At 37.7% G+C, this 18301-nt stretch overlaps 2 protein-coding genes across 6 annotated transcripts in view; one reads left to right on the top strand and one right to left on the bottom strand.

Annotated features, from left to right (window-relative positions):
• kiaa1522 (KIAA1522 ortholog) overlaps window positions 1–8569 on the top strand; it is a 41109-nt gene extending 32540 nt beyond the window's left edge. For 3 of the 5 annotated variants that reach the window (XM_047808069.1, XM_027175926.2, XM_047808071.1), the window contains 6 exons: window positions 2400–2558; window positions 2670–2710; window positions 2913–3045; window positions 3306–3413; window positions 3515–7000; window positions 7110–8569. In XM_047808069.1, the coding sequence (XP_047664025.1) occupies window positions 2400–2558; window positions 2670–2710; window positions 2913–3045; window positions 3306–3413; window positions 3515–7000; window positions 7110–7120 (3938 nt within the window). In that variant the 3' untranslated portion in view covers window positions 7121–8569. Of the gene's footprint in view, window positions 1–1008; window positions 1127–2399; window positions 2559–2669; window positions 2711–2912; window positions 3046–3305; window positions 3414–3514; window positions 7001–7109 lie in introns of those variants that run through there. The other 2 variants (XM_047808070.1, XM_047808072.1) reach the window with 2 other exon arrangements.
• A 1798-nt stretch (window positions 8570–10367) lies between these two features.
• On the bottom strand, window positions 10368–16636 carry yars1 (tyrosyl-tRNA synthetase 1). The gene is made up of 14 exons (XM_027176070.2): window positions 16555–16636; window positions 14386–14465; window positions 14101–14247; window positions 13592–13767; window positions 13193–13322; window positions 13002–13082; window positions 12797–12889; window positions 12563–12698; window positions 12378–12463; window positions 11759–11888; window positions 11532–11632; window positions 11111–11304; window positions 10880–11021; window positions 10368–10781 (listed from the first exon to the last, which is right to left on the bottom strand). The coding sequence occupies exons 2-14, from the start codon at window positions 14440–14442 to the stop codon at window positions 10671–10673; spliced, it is 1584 nt and encodes a 527-aa protein (XP_027031871.1). The 5' UTR covers window positions 14443–14465; window positions 16555–16636; the 3' UTR covers window positions 10368–10670.
• Window positions 16637–18301: the final 1665 nt, after the last annotated feature.

The following is an 18301-nucleotide window of genomic DNA, read 5'->3' as shown; positions in this document are numbered from 1 at the left end:
GCAGGTGAGGCAGTGAAATCAACACATAGACCAAAAGGATTAACCCCCTGGACAAACCAAGTGTTGGCAACACACCAACCCAAATAACTCCTTTTGTATGTCTTTTTGAAATGGTGCCTCATTTCTAAGCCAAATCCATTTGAATCCAAAACCAGTGCCAAAATCAGTGTCTGTGCAGCGAAGGAGACATTTGGAGGCTGGGTACATGGTCCAAAAGTGCATCCTTCCTGTTAGGCTAAAGTAAACCAAAGCTGTACTACCTGCTAAGATGTATCATGAGGAAAATTACATTGAGTAATGGCTAACCACACTCTGGTGGTACCAGTAAAATGGCTCCTTTATGTTTCCTTACTGGAGAAACAGTGGAGAATTGTCAGTAAGGACTCATTTTTCAACACCATCACTAATGAAAATGAATTGTGTGGTTTTCACCTTTTTTGTGTAAATTTAAGTATAGTTTATATGGTATGTCTGTGAAATATTACAAAATAAAAAGGGTTCACAGATTCTTCGGATAGTTTTAAATAGGGTTTTCATTAAAATCCTCTATAGAACATGACCATTTTTTTGTAGAATTATACTTAAAGTAATTGTTACGATAAAATTCAAAATCAAAGTAAAGAATTAAATATTTAGAGAATGTTCACAAAGTTTAATAGAAGTGCCACCCGTGGTGTTTAGAAGAAAGTAAAAGAGAAATTGGTTCTTTGTTGGGTAATGAGAGCCCAAGTTCGGTTAGAGAGATCAAAGAAGTAAAAGCAGCCAAACTCCTGAGTGGTCCAGGGGGGTTATGTGTGACAAAAGGAGGGGAGTTGTTTAGAGGAAAGAGGAAGGGCTGGGAGGGAGCTGGGACCAAGCAGCAGCTCATATTGTTTTCTCTGGATTTATCCTTCATCAGTCTGCTGCATATCAGCTACTGTATCTTGCAGCATCCTTTCTGTGGCATCTGCAGCTTGAACTTTGTTATTATGCTTAAAGCATCATTTAGCGTTAGATGGACCTTTATATTTACTTCACTTTGGAATTCAGTTTAGTAATCAGTTTGTAGATTTTTCTTTCAAGGATAGGATGGTGGTGTTTCTGGGTAAAACATTTCAATCACTACTGTCAGTCTTCAAGAAGAAGGGTGAGTAGATTCTCATCATTTTATTTAAGGCAAATAGGAAACTAACTTAGGTGTATTCCTTTGTATTTGTATAACTTGTATTTACTAAATGCTTTACTTTTATCGTTGTACTCTTTTAAGTAAATCTGGACAACAAATAAATTTCCAAGTTGTAATCTAGGTTAAAAATAAGGCAGTTTTCATAAGAGAAATGGTTGTGTGACTACATTTTTTTATACCTTCAATATATTTAATCATATTTCATCATATAGGAGGGAGGGGATATATGACCTTTGTTTTATTAGGAGTTGGATTAGTTTTGAGTTTGTATCCTTGGCACTGCAGTTGCACTCTGATCAGATGAATGGATTGTGACAAGTGTATATCTTTAATATCGAATCATCTCTAATTTCTAATCATTTCTATTCATCTGTCAGATCTGTCTTTTATCATAAACCTGAGACAAAAGGATTGGAAGTAGGACGTAGAGGTTTGCACTTGTTATTCGCTTGAATGTTGCTTTCCCTTTTTCTGCATCTCCTGACCACTTAATGCTGATGGATTTGGAAGTATCTAGGAAGTTTTAATATAGTAAACAATTAACTTACTTTGCTTCATGTGGTTAGATGTGCCACATTCGTTTTTAAGCTCTGCATGGTATCAGAGTCACCGTCTTCACAGTTAAGTTACCTGACACCCCCATGGGGTAGCTGCTAATCTAGACACTTAATAGTTGATGCCCGGTAGGCGGAAAACTGAAATAAAAAGCCAAGGGGATTTCTTTTAAAGAAATCTCCCCTTTTAGACCAGAAGCCTTTTATCATGTTTGCATCCCAATGATTTCAGAAGAGCTACATTTTTGTTCTCAACCAGAGTTCAAGGTACTCAGGGGACATTAGGAAGCTGATAGGGGGACCAGTGGCTTCTAGTAAGAAGCTTCTTACTGTTTCTTAGACAGTTACAAAAGGTCAACTCGAAGTTTCATGTTTCTCACTATTGTCCATGTAACAGTCAACAACCAGTCAGGAATCATGGCATAGTGACCAGCAAAGGCCGGTATGCCACACTGATTAAAAATGAGGATGTCTATTTACTCTTCTAATATCCATGTTTAATTAAAGTTTTATTTCAATGTAGAATAAGCAGAACCTGCTTCTGAGTCATTAAAGGCGCTGCAAGCGTCACGCAGTCAGTTGTGCTTGTTCATATTTGAATAAAATGAACAATCCCAGTGATATCTAACATAAGCTTCCCCCTCTCTCTCTCTACTCTCTATCTATCTCCCCATCTCTAGCTGGACAAAAGCATGACGAGCAGTCGAAACTGGCAGTGCATTACACAGCCTCCCAACAATACCAGGAGAATGTGTTTATTGAAGGTAGCAGGCCAAAGTATCTGGAAGATCTGCACACTGAAGCCCAAAAAGGACTACTACAACTACTACAACAAGAAGGTGAGAATGATATAGAACTCTAATAATTTAAATTCTTCATTTATTATATACAGTAATAGCCATATAAGTGAAGCTGAGTGCTGATGAGTGTTTTCCCAATTTCAAATACAGAGCATAACACTGCAAGGGACCTTGAGGATGATCAGCCTGTTGTGAGTTTTCTTTTCATCAAAACAGAGCACAGATGTTATTAAATTATTTATTCAGTATATGACTTCATATAGCCTTACTGTTTTGTTTTTTTTTTTTTGTGTGTGTGTGTGTGTGTGTGTGTGTGTGTGTGTGTGTGTGTGTGTGTGTGTGTGTGTGTGTGTGTGTGTGTGTGTGTGTGTGTGTGTGTGTGTGTGTCTGCAGTCCACAGAAACAGCACAAACAGAAAATGATGTCAACTGTGAAGAAAGGGCTAAACATCTGAGCTTTGACAGCACTGCTGACAATTCATCTATTGTATCTGCAATGTCATCAAGACCTGTGCTAACACGCCAAGGTACATTCATTGCCTTAACTATGAAATAAAACACAAAAAGACATGCAGATATGTTAAAATAATCACTGATAGTTGGTACGATGCAGCCTGAGGCAAAAGAGAATGTTACCAAACCAAAGGTCATTTTGTGTCATTGCCGTGCTGTCATATAAATAAAAATCATAAGTCTAAATTTGACAGTGGTGAAAATTGGAATAACAGAAGTATTCTGTAAATTTCAGTTTCATTACATTTTTAAGAATATTCTATAAACTTTGTAGGTTCAACATTTAAGCCTCTGAACCCTGTGAAGAGGCTGGACAACACCAGAAAAAGGAGTAGAAGAACGACAATTATGGGCATACCACAGCAGATTCAGAAAGAATTATGTACGTCATTTAATCACTGATTTAACTACTACTCCATATTGAAACAATATAATAGAAAATTATCAATTTAAAAAAATTCATGTTTTTTTAACCTTTGACAGGTATGGGGAGGGTGGATTTAATTCAGATCCAAAATGATGGAGGTGATGATTCATCTGGTAGAGTCATAATCCCTAGAATTGATGGAGAGATGCCTATAACAAATAATGAAGGGGCACGTGTACACCTACAGGATATTGAAACCCTTCAAGTTTCTAGAGATGATCAACTTCTCAGGAATCACATATATGCGGTGTACAGGGATGACTTCCTTCTTAACATTAAATCTGGAACACAAATGGCCCAGAGACCCAGGTCTCTTGCTGTACCTGGAATAACAACTTCCTCTGCCCTCTTGCAAGAACCACAAGGTCCTGTTATGTCTATCTCACCACAGGCTACATATTTATCCACTATAATTCCTAATGCAATCTTACCTTCTGCAATAGATGTGATAGAAATTGATAGAAACTGCAACCGGCGAAGTGTACGTACAGTTAGCAAGAGCAGCTTAGCACCTGCAAGTCCAGCTTCTTCACACTCAGGAGGAGGTACTCATGATGAGCCAAATTCTAAATGGAGCCATTCACAATCTTCTGAGACTATTGTCTCGCAGCCTTCCACCACCTCTTTTAAAGGAAGCATTCCATCTTCACATGAGGAACAAATGAGTCTGAAGAGCTCAATAAGTTGGTCAGGTTCCACCAGTAAAGCAGGAGGTCAGAGACTAGAGCAAGTAGAACTAAGTGATGTTGCGGAAACTGCCGAAAATAGTCGATTGTGTTCTCGTAACCTATCAGTAATGAAGGCTAAATTACCACCAGCACCACCAAGGAGAACATACTCTTTACACCATGAAAAACTTAAACAAGGCCCAAGGCAACTGGCTAGCACTAAAGATTTTAAATACCTAGATTCCAATGGCAGGCAACCAGATGTAGCTCTTAGTACAAAAGAAGATGCTACATCATTCTACACTGAAAATATCTCTACCCAGTCTCCAGTATCACCATCTTATGATGACACTAACTTGTCTGTGAATGTCAGTCCACAGAAACCTCTTCAAGACCCTACCGAAGATCAATCCGAATCAAATAACTCCTCCCCACAAGATATATTTGAAAGAACACTATCGCCTTCAAGTGGATATTCAAGTCAAAGTGGGACACCCACCCATTATTCTAAAGATATTTGTCCTAGCTCTCCAAGAAAGCAGAAGTTGAAGCCTCCAAAACCAGAGAGGACAGGAACACGGATTTCTCCTGCAGTTTCAGTCTCCTCATCCTTGGTTTCCCTGTCATCAAATGTATCAGATTCAGCCAATCAGCTTACACATACCCACACTACTCAATCACAGCCACCAAAGATCTCCCCTGCTGTAACAACGATAAAAAACAGAGTGACTCCACCACCTTCAGCAACCCTCAGGGACTTGTTTAACATTCCTCCTCCACCAAAGGTAAAAGCGCCTTGTCCCCCACCCCCTGAAACCTGGGTTCACAATGAATGCACAACTAAACTTTTATGTGGTCCAAGTACAAGTACCCATAGGATACAAGAGCTTCAAAAAAATGATCACGCAGACATTTTAATCATGAAAAATCAGGACACAATAGATACCACTATCCAATATTGTGATCAAAGAAAAATATCAGTAGAAAACGAAACAAATGGAACTCATTCCGAGAATAAATCAGCCATGAATGAGCACATTTTAGTACAAGAACAGGTTATTCTGGATCAAAAGGAACAAGTGGGTCATGTTATGCACAAAAGAATGCATGACAATTCAGAAGAGCTAAAAAGTAAGCAAGAAGATTCAGTAAATTCCAAGAAATTGCAATCAGAAGAAAAAATGAGTCAAATATTGACGTTAAAAGAGCACTTTGTCATTGAGTCATGTAATGTTAGTACTGTTATTTTGCCAGAGAATGACTTTTCAACGCCAGAGATAGAGAAAACAGCAGACCAGTATTTTGTTAAACATTCTACTGATAAAGAGATCCTCAATCATAGAACACCAAAAAGTCTAAGTGTTGAAGGTCCTAGAGACATTAGTATTGCTCCATCTCCTTCTCCACCTCCTGAACATTCTCCTCCACCACCACCACCCATTGGGTCTGAAATGTCTTCAGTATGCTCAGTGTCTGTACTATTACAGGAGGAAGAAGTACAGCCTGAAATTGAAAAAGAACTACCCACTGTAGAGCCTTCTTGGCCTCCACCACCACCACCTATGGACGACTCATCTGACTTAGTATTTGCACAGGATGAAATTGACTTCCCTCCACCTCCACCACCAGACATGCAAGAAACATTTATAGTCATATCTGAGAATTACAAGGTAGAATTATCAGGACAGGGAGACAGTGTGCCTCCTGAGGAGTCAGCTGATTTGACAGACATAGCCAGTCACACTGAGCAAAATCCAGAGCCACAAATTATTCAGAGCACAACATTAGTGGAGAAAATATTACATGAACCTCCACTACTTGATAGCATTCCAAATGTGTCAGAGAACAAACTGTTTGATCAAACACATGCCAAACCACAATCTTTCGAGAATGTTTCCCAAAATTACATTGATCTAGTTGGTGCAGAAACTCTTGTATCTTCAGAAAGTTATTTGAAATCTTCCAAATCACAGGATATACCTTTACGTACTCTGCCTCAAGAAACCCCCCTTCCACCTCAACATGATCCACTCGCTACTGATTTAAAAATTACACCTTCCGTTCCAGTGGAAGATCAGTCCACAGTTAATTTCAAAAGACAACCAAGTTTAATAAGTAAAGACAGCAGATGCAAAGGACTTTCTTCCACACAGAAATGTGCACCTATTCCTAAAGAGGATGCAAACATTCCCCTTGTCACACCTTCTCTACTTCAAATGGTTCGTTTACGGACTGTAAATGCTGAAGACCAAGAAGACCTATCACAAAAAGTTACAGAGACCAAAACAGAGCAAGATTTGTTTGTGTCTAGTCAAGTAACTCCACAAAAACCTATTCGCAAATCCTGCATAAAATCCATGGAGTCTCCTGTGAAGGCATCTCAAGCTCCTTCCATGCGCCTTCAGGAGGCTATACGTATGAAGACAGCAGCCATGTCTTCCAGTGGCTTCCCAGCAAGGCCCAGTCTACGTTTGCCAACCCCCACTGCAAACAGTAATGATGTGCCTGTACCGTCCCCTAAGACACCTGATGATTGTAAGTCCCCTGCCTCTACAGCCAGCTTCATTTTCTCCAAAAGCACAAAGAAAGTTGTTATCGAAACAGCCATATCTCCAGAGGCCCAGGCCAGCCTGAAGCAGAGCCTTGCAGCAGAGCTTATGCAAATTTCTGATCAGCAGAATTCATCAGTTCCAAATTGCATAAAGAAGCATCACAAGGTTCCACCACCTGTTGCAAAAAAACCAGTATATGCAACAAATCCATCAGAAAAAGTTGGAACTGTCACAAAGCTTACAACTATCGACTCTTCAAGTAAACAAAATAACGGAGTAGCAAATAATCAATCTGCTGGTCAGCAGGTTCCTTCCACCACAGGTAGGAAATACATATATAATCTTTAAAATAAATAAATTATATCATATACATATTGTATGACTGTATGATTTTTGATATGTGTTTTACACCATATACATTTCTTTTTCAGGTAAAGAATAAACTACAAGGTTTCTTGCATAACGCTTTGGGAGAAATGTTCAACACAAGGAAAAGGAAGTAAGCAAAGACAATGTGTAGCAGTTGTGGACAATGTCACTGTTCTATTGTAAAAGCCTTAGCCTGAACATGGCCTTCATATTTATGCAAAAAAAAAAAAAATGGAGTTGGTACCAATTCTTTTGATATAATAGCTTTACTGTAGCTTTGGCATATTTTTCTACACAATACAACTTGTCTCTTTTGGCAAATTATAAATCACCTTATATTATTATGGGTGGTTGCTGCAGTTAGATCTTGTAAATTCCTAAGTTTATTCTTTAACTGCAATGTTAATCTATCATATATTGGTTATAATGGGTAGTAGGCACTGCTGATCAAAGACCTCTTTCCCAACACAATTATGTATTCTATGCTCATTATTGCATTTTATCCCCTCTATTTACACTACATAACCAAAGGTTTGCTGACTCCTGATCATCACACCCACATGAAAATTGTATTCCAGACAAATTGAACATTGAATTTCTTTGCTCTTATCATAAACTTTACTTTTTTGAAAAGGTCTTCCATTAGATCTTGAAACATTTACCAATTCAGCCACAAGAGCATTAGTGTTAGGCCTGCGGTGTAGTCTGCATTCTATTTAATCACAAAGGTGTTCTGCAGGGATGAGGTCTGGGCTCGGTGCAGGACACTTGAGTTCTCCAAATTTTATAGACCATTCCTTGTGGACCTCACTTTGTGCACAGGTGCATTGTCAGGCTGGTACATGTTTGGGGCTCTTTGTTCCAGTGAAGGCATTGTAATGCTACAACATATTTATACATTCTATACATTTGTTTGCTTCCAGATTTGTGGCAACAGCAAGCAGATGTGGGAGTGATGGTCAAATGTGAACAATCTTTAGGCCATATAGTGTATATGGAAGAGGCTAATGCTATGCTAATACATTTTGAGTACGTCTTATAGAATTGGCCACCTGCATCTTTATAATTGTATATAATATGTTACACATGCTTAAAGAAATCACAGTATACACTGAATGTGCTTGACAGGTGTGTTTAATGTTTATTACATTAAAAATTACTTTTTAATATTATTTCTAGAAAAAGCACTCTGCAAGCTACATATGCTGAACTATTTCTAATGAAATGACCAAGGCAGTAACATCTGCTTCTTTATTAACATCAATCACAAATAGTATCGATACTTTGAGAAAAAAAAAGGTGCATTAAAATATTTGGATAATTTGGGTTTACAACCTATATCATGAATTCTGAGTCTGGCAGTCATGAGTCCTGGCATTGTGGAACCTTTTTTTTTTTTTTTAGGTTTCTTTTAGTGAATTATCCCACTGAGTATTTTCCAGTATTCTCAATTATATGCAATGTATTTTCTCTACTCAAGTAAAAATATCATTTCATATTCTATAAATCTGGTCTGAATGTATCCATTGATGTTTTTATTTATTTTAGTATTACTTTTAATATTATATTGTCCTCCGTGTTTATCTCATACTCAAATAGGAGGAAGTCTACATTGCCGTTAATACGTTTTTAGTAGAGATAACATCAAGGTTCAAAATCACAGACATCATAAATGGCAAGTTCTCCAGACCAAAAACAATGTAAAAAGAGTGAAACAATTTTTGCTTTCTTTAATTTTAAGGTTGTAAATCTGTCCAAACAAAATTATGAGTGTAATTGATTTGTGTGTATATCATATACATAACTTAATGAAAGGCTGGAATTATGGTTTCGTTTTTATTCTTTAAAAGGTAAAATACAAGTTTATTATTTTTGTCAAGTATTTTACAAAAAATTTAGAAAAAAATGTGTTCTTCAGTTTGTAAAGTCACTTTTCCCTTTTTAAAATCATTATATAATTACATTACATATATACATTATATCGGGGGCACGGTGGCTTAGTGGGTAGCACGTTCGCCTCACACCTCCAGGGTCGGGGTTCGATTCCCGCCTCCGCCTTGTGTGTGCGGAGTTTGCATGTTCTCCCTGTGCCTCGGGGGTTTCCTCCGGGTACTCCGGTTTCCTCCCCCGGTCCAAAGACATGCATGGTAGGTTGATTGGCATCTCTGGAAAAATTGTCCGTAGTGTGTGATTGCGTGAGTGAATGAGAGTGTGTGTGTGCCCTGCGATGGGTTGGCACTCCGTCCAGGGTGTATCCTGCCTTGATGCCCGATGACGCCTGAGATAGGCACAGGCTCCCCGTGACCCGAGGTAGTTCGGATAAAGCGGTAGAAAATGAATGAATGAATGAATATACATTATATATCTACACTGATATTGTGTTTGCACCTTCTATAGCTTTCAGAATTGCATCAGATAATCTGTTCATCATAGGATGGCTGCATTGTGCAGAAATATTGCACTGAGTAGAAATATTATGAATAATTATGCAGTTGCTGCAAGTTGTTTTTGCTGTGAACAGCATTTTTAACCTCATTGCATGGTTAAAACCTGGCCACTAAAGCACTGAACACTCAATGTCGCATTCCTAAAGCCATTCATTGGTGCCATGAAAAGTGCTATTAATATTATGTTTGAAGTGAGCCTTCAAGTGTAAGTAACATTGGTAAGAGACACAATCTTCACTGGGTATGAGACTTCCTGACAAATATGACGAAATCCATTACAACAGCACCACAAAAAAACGCCATTAGGCTTAATCTTTACCTTTTTACAACAAAAAGGTACACCGCATTGTTTTTTAAACTTCAGTGGGCCACTATTGATGCTCTTATAACACTCTGTATGCTCCTGTAACCCATTCAAGGCAAAGTGTAATAAGATGTGTTCTGAGATGACCTGCTTTATACCAACCTTCAATTCTAATGTGATTTGTAGTTCTCTGGCTATTTGTTTGCTTACATAACTCTTGATATTTCCATTTAACCCATTAGTTTTTGTCTACAGGATCAGCAGGCAGTGGTGTTTTTTATTTTACACCCAAGTCTCTGTAAACCCTCGGTGAGGATCCTTTGGTAAACATTTCCAAAAGATGCATATGCTTAAATGAACATTTAAAAAATATTTTTTAACAGTTTTCTAAAAAAGGAATATGCATGCAGTAAGTGATATTCTAAAAAGTGTTATAATTTGGATTCGAAACACGAGTGGATGCATTTGCACCTATTAGTAAGGAGCAGGAATTTTATAACTCATTCATTTCAATCATCGTACTTCAACCATTTACCATTCTGGACAAAAATGAGAATGAAAATCATTTCTTAATTTTACATATTTATTTCGTATGGGTCTGGTTAATAATATTGATTTTGTACAATAAATTCAGTACATAATGCTTCTGTTTCCATCTATTTTGACATCTTCATATCTTCCTTTATACACTGATGTATATTAAGGTGATCTATGACACGATGTCTCTTCCTTGTCATGACGGGTAACAGATTACACAGTTTCGGAGTGATCTTCAGATCAAGTACTCTTAGGCTGTTAACAGTATATAATGGATGAATGAAGCTCAATGAAGACACTTTGATGAAGATTTTTGAGAAGAAGGGAAAGAATATTTAACAAATGCTGCCACCCTTCAATGATTTACAGGTGATTTTTCCTAGTTTGGTCATCAAATCCTTCATGTTCCACTGAGCTATCAACTCATCTGAGATCTTCATGTCCACCTGAGAAGATATAGACAGACGTAGATGTAAAACTCAGTAACCTGTGCACCATCCTCAATGCCGTGTCATAGTTTGTTGCAAATTTCACTTTCACATACCTGAATCTTCTCAAAAACCTTCTTCTTTGGCTTGAGTTCATCATCCGGTGTTCCTGATGTATATCCATCGACAAAGACACGATCCCCTGGTGCTGATCCTTCAGGTGGATTCAAAGGCTCTACTCTTTTGGTCTTACCTTCACTGTTATATACAACAAACAAACACCTTCTCAGCATGCAGTACTTTACACATTGAAAGCTTGTGTTAAACTGGATATCAGGAATACTTACACTGAAGCACAGAGCAGCATAGCCTGAGACTCGATCCCACGCATCTTCTGAGGCTTCAAATTGCACAACAATACCACAAGTCGGTCCTGAAGCTCCTCCTGGGAAACGTAGGCCACCAGTCCGCTCACGACAGTCCGAGGCTGCTCTTCTCCGACATCAATCTTCTCCAAATAAAGGGAGTCTGCATCTGGGTGCTGTGGAGTGTAGGATAGGAATTAAAAAGCATGTAAGCACAATAAAGTACTAAACTACATTGTGAAGTCAAGTCATTTGCTGTCAATATTGTGCTTCACAATCAATGCTCAGTATTCAGTTAAAGCACTAAAGCTCTAGTAGACATGTCAACAATTGTAGTTCAATTACTGTGATTAACAGTCTTAAATGAAACATAATACATTGCTAGATAGTAGATATGACGTACCTTCTCTACACTGACAATTTTGCCCACTCTGAGGTCCAGTCTGGATGGGATGATCTCATCCTCATCATCTGCCTTTTTGGGGTTCACTTTTACTGCAGCCTCTTTAAAACAGATACAAACTCTCTATCATACTGAATGAAAGCACCTTACTCACAATAAACACTATCCACAGATACTAACCCTAACCACAGAGTGTTTACTAAACTTTTATGTTCTCTTGAACTTACTGTTTTTTGAGGGATAGGCTGAACTGCTCAATTTCTTCAACTCTGGTGTCTCAAACTTTTTCCTGATGGGATCCAGAAGTTTGTTCAGGGACACTTCTACTGACGCCTTTAAATCACCTGGATGGATTTTCTATGGAACAAATGTTCAAAGAGTGTAACTACAGAAGTAAAGCACAATAAGCAGTCATCTTGCGATTAAAGATGACGTAGAAAATGATCTTTTTTTTTCTTGAGAGTATAAATCTTCAAAACTCACAGAAGGTCCCCAACGATTTGGTAACATATTTGATTTTTCATTTGTGCTACATGAAAAAGTTCATCAGAAGAGGAGACAAACTACAGATACACAGTTAAGCTAAAAGAGTACGGTAAAATGTGGTAACTAATAGAATATCTAATAATATATTACCAATATTATCACATTATATCCTTCTGGGGAAACTACACATGGTACTGGACAGTGCAATGGAGCTTTTACATGCCTTTTGGGCCTAGTAATAAAATGATAATTTATTCCTGAGTATGTCTGTATGCGTCCTCTCAAAACAGCTACAAAACCTTCAGCTCTCATTCTATTGAAACATACCAACCAGAAAAATACCATACAAACTCCACGTACCTCCTCAGCAAAGTCTTTCTCTACTTCCTCATATGATGTGTAAACTTTGTCTCCGCCCCATTTAGGATCTCTTTTAATCACAAATTCTAGTAAAGAGAAAAGAAAACATTATTTTTAAACCGTCTTTCTGTAGAATGAATAGTTAAGATTGAATGAATGAATGAAAATGTTGTGACTTTGCTCACCAGAATGCAGTGGGAAGAGGACATGCTTGACAAAAGAAAGGACTCCATTGTTTTGGATGTTGCCAGGCTCACAGAAGGCCTTCTTCAGTTTCTTCTTTACATCTTCTTTTTTGTCAAGGAGATCTATCTTGGATTCCTGAAATTGTCAAATCAAAAGTATTAATAGGAAATATTAACAGTAAAAAAAGATCACGGGTCAAGGTATGGCTTCAGTTATACAGAGCTGTTCTTCACCTCTTCAGAGGAGCTCATCTTGCCTCCTGTAAGGCCGGGCACCATGGGGTTCATCATGTGGATCCTTTTAGCATAACCTAGAGATGGCAGGTACTGCAGGAACAGAGGAAAATATGAAATCATTGTGTACATGTTACAATCACAATGTGAATTTGTTGTGAAAGATAACTTTGTCCTTACTAATAAATTGCTCACAAATTCACACCTTTTCAGCCAAAGTGAAGATCTTCCTCTGGTCCACTCCACCAAACTGAGCATCCACTTTTAAGTACTCCTCATCCAGTGCCTAAACACCAATATACCAATAAACGACGACCTCAGAATTCAAATCCAACAGAGCTTGTGAAGAAAAGTGTACAAGCTTTACATGTACAGTAGCTGAGTGAAGTGAAGCACCTGTAATCCGGGGTAGAGCAGGCCGCTCAGGAGAGGATGCTCCACCTGCTTCACTACTTCAGCTCCAGCCTTCTTTGCGTCATGCTCAGTCACCATGGACGACAGCCGGTACACATCTAGTGTGTAGTCCCTGAAGCCAGCGGAAATAACAGTGTAGGAGGCAAGAAAGGATGAAAATATATACTTACTTACTTAGTCTAGTGTAGGCTTCACCAATCCTATCTAACCATCAATCCAGGCAAACAGTGATTCCAAAGCTATATACTGTATGTAGTATATTTCATTTAAATGAATATTTATCCCTAATAAACAAGACAGAGAGAACAGTGGCAAGGAAAACCTCCCTGATGTCATGCCATAGTCATAGTGTATAATGAGCAGAAGACAGCAGTCTCTCACCTGCTCAGCTGGTAGTCTGTGCCTTTGATAAACTTTAGTTTATCCAGAGGGACACTGATACTTTCCAGCATGGCCTTAATGACCTGCTCGTAATATTGAACTCGGAGCTCAAGCAGCTCCCAAGGTGCCTTCATGTTATCCAAGTAGGCATGAAGGTCAGCAAAAAGGATGGTTACCTACCAAACACAAATGAGTGATAAAGTATTTCCACATTAATAATACACAATCTGGACATTGTTGACTTAATAACTCATTAGATTCCAGAATAAACATAGAAAAACACTCATTAATACATTCTGATCTCGGTAGACATGAAAAGGGAGATTAGAGTCTGCTGAATTAGCCTCACAGATTTATAGATCATTTTACAATTTTATATGTCTGCTGAGCCTCAGCCATAACTCACTGGCTGACTGATGCTTAAAGTAGGTATTATTAGTGTGGCTGCTGAAACTATAAACACATTTATTAAGTGAAAACTCCAAAGAAAATATTACCACATAACCCACCTCACAGCCAGCCTTCAGGAAGTCTGCGATCTTAGACATGGGGACAAAGTATGCTACATGAGGCTTGCCTGTGGTTGCTGTGCCCCAGTACACCTTTAATTCTCTTTCCTTAAGAATTGCCTTCAGCTTCTCCTCCCCAAGAACCTCCTATAAGATCAGATACAAAATACACATATGGAGTAGACATGCAAGAGTATATATAACATCCCTAACAACTTCGTGTTAAATGATCATATTTCTTAAACAGCACCATTGTGGATTCAGACAATAAATTGCTTTGTTCACCTGAAGGTTCCGAGTGATGAGGTTAAACTTTTCATCAGGACTCAGCTCTTCGCCCATGGTGCCCTGCCTGCCTCTACTCACTGTAATATACAGAAAAGCAAATATCATTACTTAAATAGGAAATCAAATATAATTTATTCTTTACAGGAATCTCTTACTGGGTACCATGATTCTGAAAACCCATAAATGTGGCTTTGTTTAAACCAAATGCCCTTTACGGTTTAGTTCGGTTTATACTCCTATCTCCAGATTTGGTCACTCTCTTTATACACAGTGTCTAATAGTTGTGTACATTCTGTATGTATACAGTGTGTGTACAGTGTATACATACAGAATGTACACAACTATAGAAAATAAATCACAATGATGTGTGTAAAATACAAAATAATAAAAGGTGAGAATGAACTCATACAGTATGTGACTGTGCAGTTACATGCGATGATGCACATATAACTATAACTCTTTATATCTCAGAATGTTGTGAAGTTTTTGAACAGCAGCTCTGACTTTAAAAAATATCATTGAAAAAAGTTATTGTTTTAATAAATGATTCACAGGAACTTGTACAGTATGTCAGATGTCATGACATGAAGATTAGTAAATTCATACAAATGCTCCCATAACCTATTAACTGAGATGGCTCAGCTACTAACTAAACACTTTACGATGTTGGTGTTTGATTCCTGAATCATCAGGAAATCAATATTCAACATCCACTTATAAAAGCCCTTGCTCATGTTGGTTGAGAGAATGTTTCCATAACATTTCACTCTAAACTATAGTTATAAATATACATCGATGGCTGTAATAAAGTATACTGGATTGTACTGTTGAACTATAACCATTATACCACCTTCAAGTTGTTTGAATAGGTTTATCTGAATTTGTCATCTGTATATGACAGGGTTAGATTGTTAAACAAACAAACAAACAACAACAAAACAAATTCATTTGTCATATACCCTCGAGGAAAACATTGTAATTATAAGCTCCCAGAACCTGACAAAAACAGCACTGATTTTATGAACCAAAACAAAACATTCACATAATGTTATGCAGTGGTTCTGACTATCAGACAGCTAGAATCAGTATAAAACAATGGTATGTGCGGTTCCAGGAAAATAATCCTAATAAACCCAGTCATGATTTATTCTATAATTCATTTTTAATTTGATTTTTTTTTTTTAAACTGCTTTCAATAAAGGGTTTTTTTTGTGGTCTTTAAGGCATGTACCATAAGGTATGACTCTGATTTCAGTTTAAAGACAGTATTAAAAATATATTTCCTTGTTTCCTGAAAGTTTAAAGTCAGAGATCAAGTCGACCAAATGAAATAACATTAAATAAAATGATTAATCCTGAAAGCCTCTCTACTTCCTAAATAATTCAATTCAAATTTATTTCTATAGCGCTTTTTACAAATGACATCGTGTCAAAGCAGCTTTACAGAAAATAAACATAGAACAAAAGGTTATAAAGAATAATATAAAGATTAAAATACAAAAATTCAAGATTAACATTAGATATAATATTTAAATGTGTTTGTATTTATCCCCAATGAGCAAGTCTGAGGTGACTCAGGTGACTGTGGTGAGGAAAAACTCCCTTGAATGGTAAAGGAAGAAACCCTGAGAGGAACCAGACTCAAAGGGGAACCTCATCCTCATATGGGTGACACTGGAGGGTGTGATTATAAATATACAGTCTGATAATTGTTGTATTGATGGAGTTGGCATCTCCGCTTTAGTATAGCAGAGTCTAACTGGAGCTGGAACATCTCTAGATGCCTCAGGATCCTCATCTCAGTGGAGGTCCAACATCTTCAGCATTACTTTAATTACATTACTAGTGCACTACATAGGGGTATAAAGCAATACATAACCAACAGGCAGATTTGGGATTCTCTATCGCATGCCTTATGTATTGCATTTATGTACATCGCACTTATTTTACAATATAATGCATGGTTTAAAAACCCACAGAAATCAGATTTAAACCTCCTGAGCCTTCAGTCAGTTAGCATACGTTAGCTAAGTACAAAGCTAAGAGTAAGCCTCTACACTATTTAGGTTTAGATGTATATTTTCAATGACAATCCCAATATATATTTAATAAAATATAATGATATGCTGCTATATAATATACAGATAAGAAAGGAATATATCGCACCTGAACCTTCCTGGTGTGGTAAAACGTGTAGTTAAGCCGGTGACACCTCTTTCCGGATGTAAGGTTTCTTTTTCAAAATAAAGGTACTCATTACTATACAATATGTATAATAATAATACATTAATAATATAACTGGTATAATATAAAATACCAATAATTGTTAATTAAGTAATTTACTAATTAAACAAATTCAAAGTCTTAAAATAATAATAAAACTAAATGCATTTTATATCTAGATGAGTTTATATTTATTTTGAAACCATGATTTGAAATAATGACATTGTTGCATCAGCGCTGTATAATCAATTGTCGAGTCAACTCCCAGGATGACCAATCAATGTCGTCGATGTAATCGGCAGTTGCTATGCTTCAGCCACAAGATGGACCCCAAAGGTTATTATCTTAATGTGTTTAATCACTGTATACTTACACGTTTGACTTTTTTTTTTTTTTTAAATCATTTGGCAGTATTAGCCTGGAAATATTCAATGACTGTCTACTGATTCTGCTTTGAGCTTTCTGCACATGGGTTTGGGCTGAACACACATGGGATTGGGTTGAACACACACATGGGTTTGGGTTTGGGTTTAGTCACACATGGGTTTGGGTTGAACACACATGGGTTTGGGTTGAATCACACATGGGTTTGGGCTGAACACACATGGGATTGGGTTGAACACACACATGGGTTTGGGTTGAACACACACGGGTTTGGGCTGAACATACATGGGTTTGGGTTGAACACACACGGGTTTGGGCTGAACACACATGGGTTTGGGTTGAATCACACATGGGTTTGGGCTGAACACACATGGGATTGGGTTGAACACACACATGGGTTTGGGTTTAGTCACACATGGGTTTGGGTTGAACACACACGGGTTTGGGTTGAACACACGGGTTTGGGCTGAACACACATGGGTTTGGGTTGAACACACATGGGTTTGGGTTGAACACACATGGGTTTGGGTTGAATCACACATGGGTTTGGGCTGAATCACACATGGGTTTGGGTTGAATCACACATGGGTTTGGGTTGAACACACACGGGTTTGGGCTGAACACACATGGGTTTGGGTTGAATCACACATGGGTTTGGGCTGAACACACATGGGATTGGGTTGAACACATACATGGGTTTGGGTTTAGTCACACATGGGTTGAACACACGGGTTTGGGCTGAACACACATGGGTTTGGGCTGAATCACACATGGGTTTGGGCTGAACACACATGGGTTTGGGTTAAATCACACATGGGTTTGGGTTGAATCACATGGGTTTGGGTTGAATCACACATGGGTTTGGGTTGAACACACATCAGAATCATAATCAGGTTTATTGGCCAAGTGTGTTAACATAGACAAGGAATTTGGTTCTAGCTGTTTGTGACTCTCAAAAGTACAGACATAAATAACACTGTACTATACAAGATAATACAGACTATACAAAACAATGCAGATGTTATACAATAGACATTATGAGTATTAAATATCAATACAGAATACATGACTGATCAGTTATGTACATAAAATGTGGCAAATAACATTATTGTGCAATATTATGCTTTTGTACAATATGCAGCAGCAGTAGTGTGTGTAACATACACCGATGATGTGATGACTGACAGTTCTGATAATGCGGTACTTAGGCTATGAAGCATTGAATATAATTATGGTGAGTTGTTAATCAGGGTGATTGCCTAGGGGAAAGAAATTGTTCCTGTGTCTGTTTTAGTAAGCAATGTTC

The sequence above is a fragment of the Tachysurus fulvidraco genome, chromosome 24 (assembly GCF_022655615.1).
Source record: "Tachysurus fulvidraco isolate hzauxx_2018 chromosome 24, HZAU_PFXX_2.0, whole genome shotgun sequence".
NCBI lineage: Eukaryota > Metazoa > Chordata > Actinopteri > Siluriformes > Bagridae > Tachysurus > Tachysurus fulvidraco.
Note: the sequence above shows the minus strand (reverse complement) of the source record. Positions and strands in the feature narration are given on the sequence as shown.